We start from the raw sequence: 16,663 nt of genomic DNA, 5'->3' as shown, positions 1-16,663 counted from the left end.
TTGTATGACAGCCTGACACAACAAAGAGTGCATGAGAAATACACTCTGAACTTGGTTAGAGGTAGCCACCGAACACTTGCATTACTTGAAAGTGGTTGCACAGAGTACAGAATGTAGTATTTCTAATTGCAGCATTAATGCTGACACAACAACACACTCCTCAGCTTTATGAAACAGCATTGCCAGGGGGGCAGGGGGCATGCTCCCCAAATAATTCACATGTAATTAGTAGTTTTCCCATGACAGTAACTCACACAACTGAGAGGCAAGACATTTCTTACAGAAGAATATGTATACATCTGTAATATAACATTTTTTTGTTGTTCTACATGAACTAACCAGCTATGAAGAAAGATACCAAACCCTGGGATCTCCTATTTTGATTCTAACTATTCATGTAGGTATGATTTGTGCAGTGATTTCAATGTTGCTCAATAGCTAGCTAACCTTTTTTTTTTTTTTTGTAATTTATTTCTTAGTAGACACCCTTATCCAGGGCGACTTACAATTGTTACAAGATACCACATTATTTTTTACACATTATTTTTACATACAATTACCCATTTATACAGTTGGGTTTTACTGGAGCAATCTTGGTAAAGTACCTTGCTCAAGGGTACAGCAGCGTCCCCACAACCCTCCGGTCAAGAATCCAGAGCCCTAACCACTGCTCCACATCTCCTTCCTTTAACAAGGCAGATTCAGACCCGTAGTGGCCAAATAATTGCTATACTGCATTGGCTTGCTTTGAATCCCATTAGAATTACATTGTGAAAAGTACACATTGGATGTCGAAATGGACAGGGGCTTGTTTTATGCTGGGATAAAATTTGTACTTGTTTGGATTTTGTGAGTCACCATTTAATTGCTACTATTGCACATTGCACTTGTAACAGGCAGTGTGTGATGCACTGCTGGTATGGATTCTGTCCCATGTACGCGAGATTAGAGGAGATGAGGTTAAAAGCTCTATAACCACCAATGCAGACCAGCCGGCTCTTTTGCATTGTGTGCGGGGTCGCGGGTTCATACCCAACCTTTGCCCTGTTACACCCACTTTAAGTACTTTGTCAATGCCAGAATAATAAGACTCAAACTAATGTTCTGTCAAATTGTTCTTGCAATACCACTCACTATAAGAGTTGTTATATATACCATAAGACCATGGGCTACACTTCGGAATCCTATATCACACAGTGAGCCCTTGCTCGTTGGGATTTCTAAATGAATACGTTTGGAGCTAGTTTGGACTGAATTTAGGATTACATTTTAAGGATTACAGCTCTGTTCTTTGTTGTGTGCAACTACAACTATGGCCAAAAGTTTAGCATCACCTAGAATTTTTGGATTGAGACATCATTTTAAATAAAAAAAAAAATATGAACATAATTTAGATCTTTTATTTAACATCACGTAATAAAAAAAACTACAAAATTATATCGCAAAAGTCTACCGGAAGCCATAATAGTACAGTGTTCCATGTTATATTTTGAAATGTCACATTTGTCGATTTTTGTCAGTTTTTCGTTAAGTATATGGAAAACTACAAAGCGGTATGTAATTCTATATATTAATGTAGCACAGTTCAGCAGGTTTCATTCGCCTTTATGACGCAAAATATGTTAATTCTATAGGGTGATGCAAAACTTTTGGCCATAGCTGTAGAGTGTAGCTGGTTGTGTGTAACTAGTATGACATGGTTCTGAGCGTTTTGTCTTTTGAAGGAAGTTTTATTTCCTCGTACAGAAGATCAGTGAGAAAATGGAAAGAACAATCATTTGGAAAGTATTTAGGTCGTCAAAGGTTTGTCTGTCTTCTAAATGTTCTAGCTCTTCAACATATTCATCATAGGCTTGATGCTGCAGGATGTACAGGGAGGCTGCTGTAACCTGGTCAGCACACCCTGTACGTGTCTGTTGGGCTGCTTGAAGGTATGAATCTGCTTTACCTGATGTAGCAACATCAGCCTGAGTGAGCACGTCTGTCCATCCACTTCCTTCCAACCAGGTTCCTGCTCCTTTCCATGCTGCCATTGCAATGTGCAAACAAATGTGCAAACAAATATGCAAACAAATTTGAAAACTCCAGTTTGCAAGCTGTTTGGAAGTACTTGGGTTTCAGTGTATCTTTCACATACAGCATTACACATACAGTCAAATGAGCTGCAAATTCCAAGTTCAAACATGTTGTCAAGGAGTCCTCGTTTCCTGCTATGTGCATACACCATCATTCCAATGTAGAGTGGGAGAGGTGTCTCCTGACTTCGGTCATGATGCATAGTGGTAGATGATGATTTCCAACGTTGGTGCTTAATGCTGTTGTGCCGAACTATGTAAATAATTTGCTATATCTTTAATACATAAACAAGTAGTATTTCAAGTGGGTCAAATGTAACATTAATAATACTGTCCTACCTGAAACAACAACAATTTGGGGGGAATCAGTTTATTTACCTGCTGTCAATCTGGCAAACTCACAGACACTCCAGCCTCCTCCCCTGCCCTGTCTGGGGTGTGCCCCATGAGAACGGGTCCCCTGAAACACTGGAGACAGTAATGGGTTCCTAATCCCTCACTACGTATGTATAGATGGTGCTGCCGTTTATCCGAACAGTGCATGCATATGGAGTATACATATTGATATTATTCATCATGTAAAACTGAAGCAAATCTATCAATTTGACATTTAAATACTACAAATAGTAGATTCACATTTTTCTTAACATTTTGTGCCCTCATTTGATCAGATAAATTGATTTTTGCGTTTTATTCCATTTTGTGTCATTTTGAAAAACAAATGGGGGGGGTAAGGTTTTTGGCAAAATGGTAAATAGAGAAACTTTTGAAATGATAATATTGTATATCATTTTACTGCACAGGTATCAGTGCAGTTTTATAGTTCTTTACAAGTACCTAGAACTGTAACCTAAAAAACTAGAGTCCAAAATGTGCATGAAACAGATATTATGCTGCGATTTTCGCTCATTTTTGTGATTGTTTTGTTTGCCAACTCAAGAGCTGTACTCGCTATTGTTTTACTGATTTGTATGATAATCCTCACATTTATGCCAACATTTACAGCCATCTTGAGCCTTAATTGATTAATTATTAATGAAACTATGGTCGAAACCCTTCAACTGATAGATTGCTTGCTCGGGTCGGCCACTAGGTGGCGGTATAGGCCGCCAGGGGGCGCTGATCAATTGGCACTACATCAGAAAACGTTCAGCACCTAAAGCTGTATAAGTATGCAAAGTTTTACATCTGTATAAAAAAGTGCACAATCTTTTGTGCTTATCCACTGGACACTAAATACAGCAGGCAAGGCCAGTATAACCAGGTCTTCACACAACATAATCTAGTGCTGGTCATTCCTGGAATTTATGATTAGTCTAAACCTGCAGGTGTCTATCTGAACTCAGCTTCTCAGGTGCTGTAATTATAACCCACCAAATCCTTATTTTCTACCACAGAAAAGTAGTAATGAATACATAACAATTTTTTAACTGTGTATTTACAGTTAAAAACTTATTTTGCTGCAATTCAGTTGCAAGCAGAATTACATTATTGAGTTCCATGTTACAGTATAACTCTAATGCTGTCATGTCATTCCTTTTGGAAACAATGTGCTTCTTTGCCAGTGCTGGTTCCAGGGATCAGCTGTCCAAAACTCACTGGCACATCAGCAACAAACTAGCTATTCATACTTTGAAAGAGTCAACAAGTGTCAAATCCAGTCTATAGCACATATAACTATTCAACACTAAAATAAACTGTAATAAATCCAGTGACTAATATTTTGACTAGAAATCTTTCTCAATGTCTTAAATGTTGCAATCTACAGCAGAAGGCATTGTTAGTTGAAGAATGCTTGACAAATACAGACGTGACTATCAGTTTGACAAGCATGGATTGGAAAAACAATGTGATACCTAAATTGGATGACGTTTCTGATTATAATGTTATGCACATTGAAGCATCTTGCATACGTTCTGTAATATAAGCTACATCACCAGCTTCAGTCACAGTGGACAAGACAGCTTATCTAATGATACAGGGCTGAAAGTAGTTCCTCAGTTGGTAGATGCTGCTGTATCCAAGCCGGCACAAATTACTGAGGTTTCATAAGGCAAAGCGAAGGACCATTGTAAAGAACACTGCAGAATGGACACATAACATTCCTAAACTCTATTGATGGTGTCTATGAAACAGCATCACATGATTTCTTTGAAATCGGGAAGTTCTTACACACAGCTGGTAACTAGGATTCTACAGGCTCAGATCCACTCAAAATGCTTAGAACTACTTAAAACAATTGTAATGGTTAAAAAAAACTACTTACCTTTAAAGAGAATGTGTTCCTTTTAGTTATTAAGTCATGTCATGTTAGAAACTGAATTTCAATGATTAGAGGGGAAAAGAGTATTTAAATCCATATTAAACTGCTCTTGTTAGAATGAACTTCTCTTAGTTTTAATTAACAGTTAAAACTAAGAGAAGTCAATACATTGTACTACTTTTACAGTCACAATATTATCGGCATTAGGTGCTGCAAACCTTATCGAAGAGGTAGACTAATTTAAAAGCTAAACTACAAACTAGTCAAATAATTTTAGCAATTTATAATGGCGTATTAGCCCAATCACTGTAGACAAAGTGACAGCGCTAGCTCACTTTACCACAGTAATAATCAGATTAGCTAGCATTAATCAGTTTTAAAGTCTTAAGACGTATAAAATCCTAAAAATAATTTTTAAAAATCCACATAGGCACACTGTACTAAGGGTCAGGCTGCCAAGGAATATATTTACAGTCCTCTGAAAACAATAAAGAAGGTCTCAAATGTAGATGAAAATGAACAGCCTGATCGGAACATTGCAGCACTGAAGCCAGCGCCATGAGAAATGCATTGATTGAAAATTCCAAAGCATACGAATCGTGGAAACATACCGTAGACACTGAATGTTCGGCGAACAACACACAGCCAAGGCGAAATAAAATCTGCATCAGACTGTGTCTAGAAATACAGTACAACATTATTTCAAAACAGTTAGAGCCGTAATGGAAAAACGAATACCTGAAATACCGCACGTAAAAGTTGTTGAAGAGAGAACATGTAGTCACTACTGCCCTCCACACTTACGCGTCGCTGTGGCGCTGACAGAGCGCGGTCTTTGCCGCAGTGTAACGCTTTGGGTTTCCTGTAGGTTCAGATTGTGGCGTTTGTACAGGGCTGCGTCAGAAGCACAGAGAGAGAGGAGAGAGCTGGGATTAGACTGAGATCTGCTGCAAGAGCCTGGAGACAGCTGCCGCAGAGTTACAAACAAACGCAGATATACTGACAGGGAAGTGGGGCTTAACAATTACTGTCAGTACAGAATTGGCGTGTATTGGAGTGTAATTTACCTGGATAGGTGCTGTTAAAGTACTGACGTTTCGTGAGTTCATTATTTTCTGGATAATTCAGGAGTGACAAGGTGCTTTTCTGTAGATCATTTACAAGTACATACAGTGTTTATACTGTCTTCGTGAACTGACAGAAGAAATGACAGAGCTGAGAAAGAGAGGAGGCGGAGACCGTGATGCAGAAAACATCAGTGACAAGGTAGGACACTGAAAAGATGCAAGTTAATAGTCACTTTGCAATCACAGCTGACAATACAGCTTGAACCACGAATTTAGATCAATACAGTTCTAGTTCATCATCGCTTAGTAACTAAGAATGCGACTTTAGTAAATACCAGTACGTTTACAACATAGTGACATATTTCGATTAGAAAAGGTGACGCACTGCTTACATTACCGTCGCTATGGTTTGCTGTACTACTGGTAACATTTACAAGTTAAAATGATTCTCAAATCAGAACATTTAAAACATGTATCTATTAATATATCCACCATCAACATGTAATTCACAATCGTTAGAGTTAAGTTAAACTACGAAATGTACAACATTTCAAGGCCAGTAATGTTTTGCTAAGACTAGAATTTCCATGATGACTTGTTAAGAAATCTTGTTGTCAAACACGTGCAAGTTTACAGTTTGTTCAACCGTGAAATCCTCGCAACGTTTGTTATTTAATAAACCGATAATATCTGTAGAGAGGTGGTTTGTGTTAGGGATTTCTCTTTTTTTCACACAACACGGTCAGAACTGTGAACGGCCATCATCATATACGCAAGGTCACATATTATTGATGTGTTATATAGCATAGTAGTCTGTATATTTGATAGTATATACATTAAGTTACAGTAAACCATATCGGGTGTGGAAAAGTACCTGTTAGAACAGAGATAAGAAGTAACGTTTAACCTGTCGTGTACAGCCAGGTGTGCGCGCTGGAAATACACGCCCAGTCAAAGTACTGAAGGATCGTTTAACAAGTAAATAAATAAAAAAAACACGAGTAGTTGGTGTCTTCACAGAAGTAAACCACTATGAACAACACACAAACTTAATTTCTTATCCCCTACCTGTTCACGTGAAGACTTGTGTTTGTGTTGGTTTTCATTGTGAATAACTTTTGCACTGCTAAGGTACACAACACTAACCGCACCCCTTCGCAATGGGACTTAGTCATATACGAGTGTAACCATGGCTACAGTCAGTGAGCGTGCAAGGCCCTACCCTATAGTAATCCATTTTACTGTCGAGAGACAATAAAATAGTACACTTTAAACTTTGTGCAATGTCGAAGTTTGTCAGTGTATTATAGTATTTACTGTTAGAACTATACCTACGTTCACAATGATCCACGGTCTTATAGAAGCCAGGGATTCAGGTAGAGCAAGATAGAAAACCAGCGTTTTTAACCTAATTTAGAACACTGCAGTATTGCATTAACTGTAACGTTATACTAGTATTTTGCTACTGGTCCTCAAATAGGCTGTATTTTAATAATTCATAAACAACAGTTAAATGGAAGTACTGATTACTGAAAAGCAATTATGTTATACCAATTTATAGTTACATGCAAATCATATTTTTACATGTTCTTATTAATGTATTTCTGTTTTGTCCATAAACATTTTAATTAAAATAATTTCATGAGTTTAGTTTTAGGTTTTTTTCTTCTATAGGAAACAACAGATAGCCCTGTGCTTAAAACAGAGTACTCAACTGAGAAAGAAGATGCATTAGGTGTTCTTCAATGCGTTGTTTGCTTGGATTGAGAATGAATGTGTTTCTCATTGTCAATAGCCAAGGGTTTTAGTAAAATGATACATTGCATTGCCCATGACAGCCATTTGCACTATGCAGTAGCTGTCAGTTTTGCAAATGTTCACTGGGGATGAATTTGCCTTAGAGTAAAAACTTTGATGCAGCAAGTGACTGATTTCAGCTCCAATTGACCCATTTGTATTTGCTGCAGTTAATACTACAGTATACAGTACCGTCACAAATTATGGAAAAAACAAATGATTTACAGAATGCCAGTTTTATTGCAAATTTTTCCTCACTCTCTCCCTCTGTTTACCTACTAAATATCATGGTATCCCTGTATAGATAATTGTCTCCTCTTTAGAAATATGCAAAATATTTTAATGAATAACACATAAGCAGAATTGTACCACAAAATGTTCTCCTTTTTCTGTCACTGCAGTACAACTGGAGATGGGGAGTTTATTACCAGATAATCCGTACTGTATTTGACCCCCCAAAAAAAAACCGATTTTCATGTAGTGTTGTCCTTGGTAGTTTTGAGGCTGAAATGAAGGGGAAATGTCATACCCAGTCACTCTTCATCGATAGTAAGTGCATCATATACAGTACTTGTGGAAAAAACTGCTCATTAAAATCTTTTGCATATTTTTAAAGAGAGTATTTTCTTTTCAAGAATGTCAAGATATTTAGGGCCTGATTTTCAGTAAGAACTAGGTTGTAAAGTGATTTCAAAAACTTTGGGTCACTAAACATGTGACTTTCAAAGGGTTGACATACAATGTGTCATCATGTATCCACCTGTTGAACCCTTAAAATATAAATAACTTGATTTAGTTACATAAATCCGGTATTAAAAATAATTTTGTGACCTAGTTCTTATTTTTCCCCTTTTGAAAATCAGGCCCTAAGTGAGCAAGTAGTCTGAATGAAATCATCTGGCAACAAACTTCCCATCCCCAGTTTTACTGCTTACCAATAAAGAAAAAAGAGAATGTTTGGGGGTACTAGTGTACTTGAGAGATGACTTGCTCGTTAATGTCTTGCATTTTTTTTAAATAGGATATGATTATCAATTCAGAGATACCACAGTATTTTGGTAAGTAAGGGATCTGAGTGAAGAAAATCATTTGTTGTTTCCATTGTTTGTGTCGGTACTGTACATGGATCTTTACAATTGAATTATTAAAATAAATAAACCGTAATGCAAATTGTGACAGCAAAGGAAATAGTTTCAATCTTATCTATTACTAGTTAGTTGCTCAAGAACACTCCTGTGCAGAGTGGATAAATTATACACACTCTCTCTCACACACACATATATATGAGAACCGTAGTGTACTGTAAACTTACCTGTCCTCGCTTTAAGTGGATTTGCACAGGGTCTTGTGCCCCCAAATTCTACTGCACAGTTCAAAGTGCTGCATCTGTTTAGTAGCTGCCACTACTAGAATTGTAAAGTTAACAATTCCTTCACTTCTTCCGGTCTCCAATTACTACCTCGTTCTTGATCATCCATTGTATTTGAAAAAAATGAAAGCGTGTAACACTGACGACCTCGCAAGGTGGTTCAGAGACGGCATAAAATGTGACGGCTCTGTGATGGTATAGGCAATTCACACAGACCAAAGTGCTGCATCAGTGCTGGTTCTGAGCCGTCATAACTCATATGTGTGAAAGGGGTGTGAGAATGCTTTTGGGAAAGAACTAGATACTAAAAGAAAGATGGATTGCACCTAAATAGGTCAGGGGAAAGTAAACTAGCTGCTAATATTGAAAACCACTTAGCAAATTATTTAAACTAGGACCTGGGGAAGGGGAGAGAATCTAAAGAGCTGTGCAAAATAGAAGTTAAAGTATCTTACCACTCTCGTTGGCATTTAGTAATCACAGAGGTGCTTGTTACAGTAATCTTCTTCACATCCCTATTACCTCTGCTCAATCACATTCTCTTGCCTGGATTTATTTAATGTTACATCGTTTTCTAATAAAATCACTCTAAAAAGTGATTTTATTATATTATTATTTTGTCTTTAACTGAAACTTGGCTGGAACTGTTGATAATGTCTCCTTGACTGAGGCTTCTCCTCCAAATTATTCTTTTTTCCAGAAAGCACATGGACTTGCCACTATCTTCCACACTGAACATAGAATCAAACAGGAAATTGTTGAAGGTTATTCATCTTTTGAATTGTTAATTTTAACTTTAAATAACCAATTATCTGTTCATTGTATATCTTCCACCGAAGTCAAACTTGCCATTTTTGGCCAAATTTAGGGATCTGTTATGTATATTGTCTGTCAGTTACGTTAGGATTATTTTATTGGGTGATTTTAACATGCATGATGACATTGATTCTGATTCTAACTCTCTGGAATTTTCGAGGCTACTGGATACCCTCAATTATGTCCAGCATGTTAAAGGTCAAATGCATAATCGTGGCTATACTTTAGATTTAGTAATTTCTCACCATTTAGTTGTTCAACATTTCGTAACTATTGATCTCAGTATTTCTGATTATCTTGCCATTTTTTTCGATGTTTATCTTCCTTTAACTACAAAGAGTGTGCAACATACAATTAAAAGTCGGGAGTGTCTTTTTAAAAGAAGCTTGCAATGGTTTAATGATACGGCTCCTAAGTTGCAATGTGAGAGTTGTAAACGTACAGGAGATGGAAGGAATGTAAACTGCATGTTCATTACTTGGAAAAGCCATCAGGTCAAATATAGGAAGGCTCTGGTGTTGGCTAGATCATCATATTGTTCTAATTTAATCAAAACTGATAAAAGCAATCCTAGGTTTATTTTTGCTTCCCTAGATAAATTAGTAAATCCTCCCCCTAATACTCCCACCGTTAACATTGGCTCCTCTTATAGCTGCAGTGACTTAAATTATTTTTTAAATAAAATTCTAGACATCAGACATTAGATTCTACAGACTCTTTATACAGTATTATGGAGGATTACTTCATAATTCTACCAATTAGACCTGTTAAGGCTGCTGTAGGTTTTTTTCTTGATTACCTTACAAGAACTGAGAGAGCTAGTCCTGCATATGAGACCCACTACATGTGCTCTTAATCTTAGGGGAAATAATTATAGCCCAATCTCCAATCTGCCATTTTTAGCTAAGGTTCTAGAGAGTTGTTGGCAATCAATGACACACATTTCTAGCTCTTAATAGTGCATATGGAAAGTTTCAGTGTGGATTTCGTGCTGCACATAGCACGAGACAGCCCTTGTTAGAGTAGTAAATGATCTGTTGATAAGCTCTGACTGCCATCCCTCAATGTTAATCCTCCTAGATCTAAGTGCTGCTTTTGATACTATGGACCATTTTAGTGAATCGTCTTGGAAGCTCAGTGGGATTGTCAGGAGGTGTCCTATCTTGGTTCAGGTCTTATCTTTCTGATAGGTTTCAGGTTGTCTTTGTTGGGGAGGTGAAATCAGCATTGTCTGAAGTTGTCTGCGGTGATCCACAGGGCTCTGTTGTAGGTCCTTTATTAATTTCGTTATATATGTTACCTTTAGGTGCCATTATCCGCAGACGTGGAATGAACTTCCATTGCTGCGCTGATGATACTCAGCTATATTTGTCTTTAAAGCCAGGAAGTACTTCTGCTGGGGTGTTGTTAGCTGCTTGCCTTGCTGACATCAAGTGTTGGATGTCTCAGAACTTTTTAATGTTAAATTCTGATAAAACATAGGTTATGCTAATGAGCTCTCAGAACCAACTAAAAGAAAGTTGAGTTAGACTTTAGCAGTTTCTCATCAGAACTAAAAATAGAATTGAGAAATGTGGGGTCATCTTTGACCCTGATCTATCATTCCAGACTCCTATTAGGAAAGTTACTTTTATCATTTGGGAAATATATCTAAACTTTGACCTATTATTTCTGTAACTGATGCTGAAAGACTAATGTGTGCCTTTGTTCCATCTAGAATTGATTTATTGTAATGCACTTTTCTTTGGTATCGCAAAATATGTGGTGTCTCGCTTACAGCTCATTCAGAACACTGCAGCTACAATTCTGACTAAAACCAGAAAAAGTGAACATATTACTCCTGTTTTGGCCTCTTTGCAGTGGCTCCCTGTGCAGTTTAGAATTGATTTTAAGATTTTGCTTTTAACGTATAAGACCCTGAATGGATTAGCACCCAGTTACTTACAGGAATCGTTGACCCTGTATACTCCTAACGGCACTCTTAGATCACAGGATGCGGGGCTGCTGGTTATTCCAGGGTGAATAAGAATAATACAGGAAGAAGGGCCTTTTCATGTAAAGCTCCTAAATTATGGAATGCTCTGCCTTCTTCTGTCAGGGAAGCTGGGACTCTTACTGTTTGTAAGTCAAGATTGAAAACATATTTTGTTTAAAAAAAAAAAAAAAAGTTTTTCTATCTTGGTTTTCCTATTTTACAATCAAAACTGCATTTTCTTTTTGTCCTTTTTTAAATTCAAATTTTATAACATTTTAGTTTTAGACTTTTTAAATTCTGTATTAGACTGTTTTTAATTTAATGGTTTAATTGTTCATTTGTGAAGCGCTTTGGGATCCTTGTTATAAAAGGCACAACAGAAATTATTGTTGTCATTAAAAAAAAACTAATGGTGTTACTGTAAGTTAATTGTTCTGCTGCCTTCCTTTAAAGCTAGGAACCAAACCCCAAACCCCAAACCCCCTCTCCCACACTGGAAGCTTAATATACATTAGAAATCTACAAATACAACTTTCACCATTTGGTGATTTTTGTTAATTTTACAATATGTAAATCACATTTTGACCACCTTGGCCTTTAAAGCAACACATTTCTGAAAGTATGTGAAACCCACTTTTTTTTTTCCTTAAACGATATGGGACACTGTCCATTATAAAATTTCACCATACATCTTCTTAAGGACTAAGGATTTTTCCAGTGAACAAGGTGGCTGATTGGCCAATGCCTGTTTCTTATCTGTTTCACAGTGGCTTTCTCATTTAACCATGGCAGCTTACCACATGGTATTGATTTTCAAAGTCCAACTACATAGCTTTTGTTTTCAGTGTGCAAGTTCAGTTTATGTGTGCTGCACTAGTAGAGATACCCAATTAGGGACTTCTCCACCTCTGCAAAGGATTTAAATTGACCATACACTGAGATTAAAATACATTTTGTAGCTATAGTGCAGCTTGCTTGATAAAAGCTTTCCGTGCTACAATCAAACCGAATAAAATAAAATGCAATTTCTAATCTAAATGTATTGCTGTTTCATGCTGGACAGAAACGAAATTCCCTTCTTGATGACTGCTGCAATGTGAAATTGTGGATCCCTGTTGCTTGGGATTAGTGAGTCTTTTACTCAACAGCTGATACCTGGCCTGGCTGTTTGTCCACCTGCTCTGCAATCTGCTCTTCAACAGCAAGATGTTGAATCCCAGTGTGGACTACCCACAGTGAACAAACACATCCAATTTCAAACTAAAACATTGCTTCAGCATGTATTGTGCCTATGACATCACAGGCAAACACAATTACTCTTTTCATGACTTGGCAAGTAAAACAAAACAGGGTTCCAATGATGGCTGCCCATTTGATTTGCGGGATGCCCAATGCCAGCATCTTTTTCACAGCAGCATTGTAAATTGTTGTAATACCTACAAAACATAAAATAGACTCTTACATAGCTTAGCCTTGCACCGGCAAGATTATACACTCGATATAGTTTAAAGTAAATGGAGAAGTTGATCAAAATCAAATGTATTGTCCCTTATTTCCCTTACTCATATCAGAATGGAAAATATAAATAATAAATAAATAAAAAGTGACAAAATAAAATATACTTTAATATCCTCAAAAAAAATCAGACAAATGTGTTTTAAGAAAATGTATAATTTGCATTGAAGTATGTCTTACTGTACTGTTATTGTACTATTGTACAATTTACTTTATTGTAACTGTTTACTTTTTAAAACCATGAATAGGAGAAACTAGTACCTGTGTTACAGGTACCGGGTATGCAGTATGACTGTGGTGTATCAGGTTGATCATGGCAGCTTCAGGTCTTAAGTGTAATTCCGGATCTGACATGCACTAGCACTTACATTTTAATCATGGCGCTGCTATACTCATAACAGCTTTTATAAATAGCCACATAACAAAACAAACAACAGTATTGATAAAGGTAACTGCTGTTTTTGTATGCGGTGTTAGTGTTAATTCAGTAATTAAACACAGTTACAGTGTCATCATTTTAAAAGCTGCGGTACGATAGCGGTGTCATCATTCAAATTTAATCTTAGGATAAAATGCCAAATACCATTGTAGGGATGAAGTAATAAAAACAGGACAACAGGAAACAAATAAAGTGACATTTATTTCATGTCAGGTTATAGTACAGAGGTAGCCAAACCACGGCTCGCGAGCGGCATGCGGCTCCCGGTGAAACGCTGGGTGACGCACGCTTTGCGGCTCGAATGAACTGAAGAAAGAATAATAAACAAAAAGAGAGAAAGTAAAAAGTAAACACAGCAAGTTTATTATTTTTGTTCTCTGTATTAATTCGTGTTAATTATTATTTCTTCTCTTCTTAATTGCTTGTTCGTTTTGTGGAGACAATGGCATTGAGAAAACCATCCACGAGTAATAAATGAATATGTGAGGCTTTAAACCAGACTGGGAGAAAGTTTGCTTTCACTGAAAACAGTGGTAAGCCTGTGTCTCATCTGCAACAAATCGCTCAAACACTGTGGTCAGTACAAGGCCAGCAACGTCATTATGAGACAAATCACAGCAAATTTTTACAAATCTTACGTCTCGTCATGAGCAGGTACTGTTATCCCTTTCAAAATAAATGCAGTGCATTTGTCATCCACACAGCTCTCAAAAGTATTAATACACGCAGCAGTCATCCAAAGTGTTTTTCTTTTTTTTTTAAACCCAGCATTCAGATATTCGAGGGGTAAAAGTATAATCTGTGTAACCTCTGCGATGCTCTATCCCTTGTTCTTGTGTATTTTGTTGCCATCAAGAGGTAGCAGGGGCTCTCGACCATATGGAAATTTTGGTATGTGGCTCGTAGGGTCAGGAAGTTTGGCCACCCCTGTTATAGTACAAGACAGTATGATAATTACTTTGAGGATGTTTTAATCATACTACAAGCATTGTCACTGTCACAAATTTGAATCTAGAAACTAGATTTGTGTTGGATGGTTGGGTGGAGTTTCATTGGTGATTGAGTAACTGAAAGGGAAGCTTCTGGAAAAGCTGGTGTAACTAGTCCTGTGAAGCAGTTCCCTTGAGGGAGGGGGGTGGGGATATGGATAAGTAAACAATAACTACTTTACTGGTGAAATATGGTTTGATATTTCTGAAGTCTAAAGATGTTGTAATGTTTGCTGTAGTACTGCATTTCTGTTTACAGACTCCAGGCACTCCAGCCAAGTGGATTGTTGGAGGAATTGTGGCAACTGAGTATTTTAAAATAACTTATTTGTGTTAGCCAAGGTTTTCAAATCCATTATTAGCGCTATAAACATAATCACTAGACTCCATATCACTGTGCTGAATGCCTGTTGTTCTTTGCTTCTTTTTTTACTTTAAATTAGAGATATACCATGTTTTAATAACACTTCTAGTGATCTGTTGGTCACACTGTTTACAGCTAGACCATTGGGGTAAGACTGCCGTACAGCACAGGAAGTGATTAGATATTGGAAAAAAAAAAATGTCCACGGTGGAGTTCTTTTTTTTTTCTGATTTAGAATAGGTATCGCCTCTCTCACTAGAATTATCAAGGGACACCTTGGGCAACCTCTTCGAACCCCAGTTTGAGAACCACAGCTTTTAAATAAATACGTAAATATCTAAATAAATATATTCTATAAGAAAATGGATTTCAAAGCCGTGGTTACTTATCATTCTGTTTGCCTTATCGTTTATCATAGTTACTTTGGACTTTTTATACTGCAGGGCATCCTGGATGACCTTTGCCTTTTAAACATTGTTCTGGTTTGCTTTCGTAAGGTTTAGAGTAGTTGCGTGAATTCTGTATTGTAGTTTTAATTGATAATGAATACTGTCAGGTGAAAATGCTGCTTATATGATCAAAACCATTTTTAAAAATGGGAATGTGTTAAATTTAAGTTAAAGGTAGCATTGCTACTTTAATGTAGACTAACATTCAGGAAGACGGCTACAGTGAAACCAAGGCGAACAAAGTGAGCTGACGCTGGGGGGTCCACTAAGATTATTTAATTTGTCAAATCCAGTTCTCCAGCGTTGCTGCAGTATCCTGCAACACTTTACTGTACAGTGGCCAGGGAAACCTTGAGGATGTGCTGTCTCAGTGTTTTAGGACTCTGTTTTCATGCCGGTTTTAGGTTTGTCAGCAGAAAGAAGGAATTTGTGGCTCAGTTTAACAGAGTACTGTCAGCCTTTCAGCTCCCTTTCAAAAACACATGCAAATAAATATCACATTGTGAAATGGGACACTGCTGATTGCTGCTGTAGTGTACTGTAGAGGCAGCAGGCTGGAAGTTCTGTTTCATTTGTAATTATATACTATAATACAGTGGTGTGTGCAGGTGGTGCTGTACATTATCAGCAATACTAAGTCCATACTATAATTGTGATTGAGGAGTTGTCGAATGGGTGGAGCAAATTACTCTAAATCTGTAGCTGTATCAAAATGGAGTACGACAGAATGGACTTTCTATTGGACACTCGCTGTGGATTGTAACTGCTACTGTAACTGGAATGGTTTCACACCAAACCCTTCATTGCTGGGACGTATGCCCAACAGTGCCTTCTGTGTTGCAAGGTGTCCTATGGAGTGATAAATCACAGTGTTTTGAATGGATTGGTCACTTTCAGATTATTAGGACTGACATATTGGTAACCGTGTTGCTTCCAAAGTCACATGTGTCAGGGTTCAGATGCGACTTGAACACCCAATACAAATCCAGTGAGAGAGTGCTTCCAAAGCCCTTACCTGAACTCACCTGAGCCAATGTGCAGTACCTGAGGACTGGATGGCAATACCGTCTGTAACCTACCAAAATCTTTCGGACCAACAAAGTACTGAAAAACATTTTTGAGCCATTAGGCCAAGCTGGTGAAAATGCATGTTGCAGTTGGAGTGTGGTTGTACATATTATCGCTGTTTGAATTATTTAAAACAAAGGGAGTTTGCATGTTACAAAGCAAAATAATTTAGTATTTATGGGCAAAAGAGTATTTGTTTTTTTGAAGTTTGTTTTGATTAATTGATTGTAGTTTGTAGTTCATGACATTTTTAATGAAGGTTTCAAAGCACTGTTTAACCTCTTCAAAAAAACCCAGTCCTTCTCCCAAGTTTTGTGACTAGAGCCCTGTGTTTCCAGACACAAGGTTGTTGACATTTTCTTAAATGTCAGCAAGCGTTTCGAGTACAGCATACTGTATAGTAGATTCAGCTCTTGTGCATTGCAAATTTCCTACAGTATAACCATCGCTATGACTGATCAAATTTTATCTCTGGCA

The 16,663-nt window shown here is 37.3% G+C and overlaps 1 protein-coding gene across 1 annotated transcript in view; it reads left to right on the top strand.

Moving 5' to 3' along the window:
• Positions 1–5,106: 5,106 nt before the first annotated feature.
• LOC117963154 (phosphatidate cytidylyltransferase 1-like) overlaps positions 5,107–16,663 on the top strand; it is a 31,114-nt gene continuing 19,557 nt past the window's right edge. The window contains exon 1 of the mRNA XM_059002813.1: positions 5,107–5,604. Coding sequence (XP_058858796.1) covers positions 5,545–5,604 — 60 coding nt within the window. The 5' untranslated portion in view covers positions 5,107–5,544. The remainder of the gene's footprint in view (positions 5,605–16,663) is intronic.

Source organism: Acipenser ruthenus, chromosome 1 (assembly GCF_902713425.1).
Source record: "Acipenser ruthenus chromosome 1, fAciRut3.2 maternal haplotype, whole genome shotgun sequence".
Lineage (NCBI taxonomy): Eukaryota > Metazoa > Chordata > Actinopteri > Acipenseriformes > Acipenseridae > Acipenser > Acipenser ruthenus.
The sequence above is the reverse complement of the archived record's forward strand: the minus strand, read 5'-3'. Positions and strand labels throughout refer to the sequence as shown.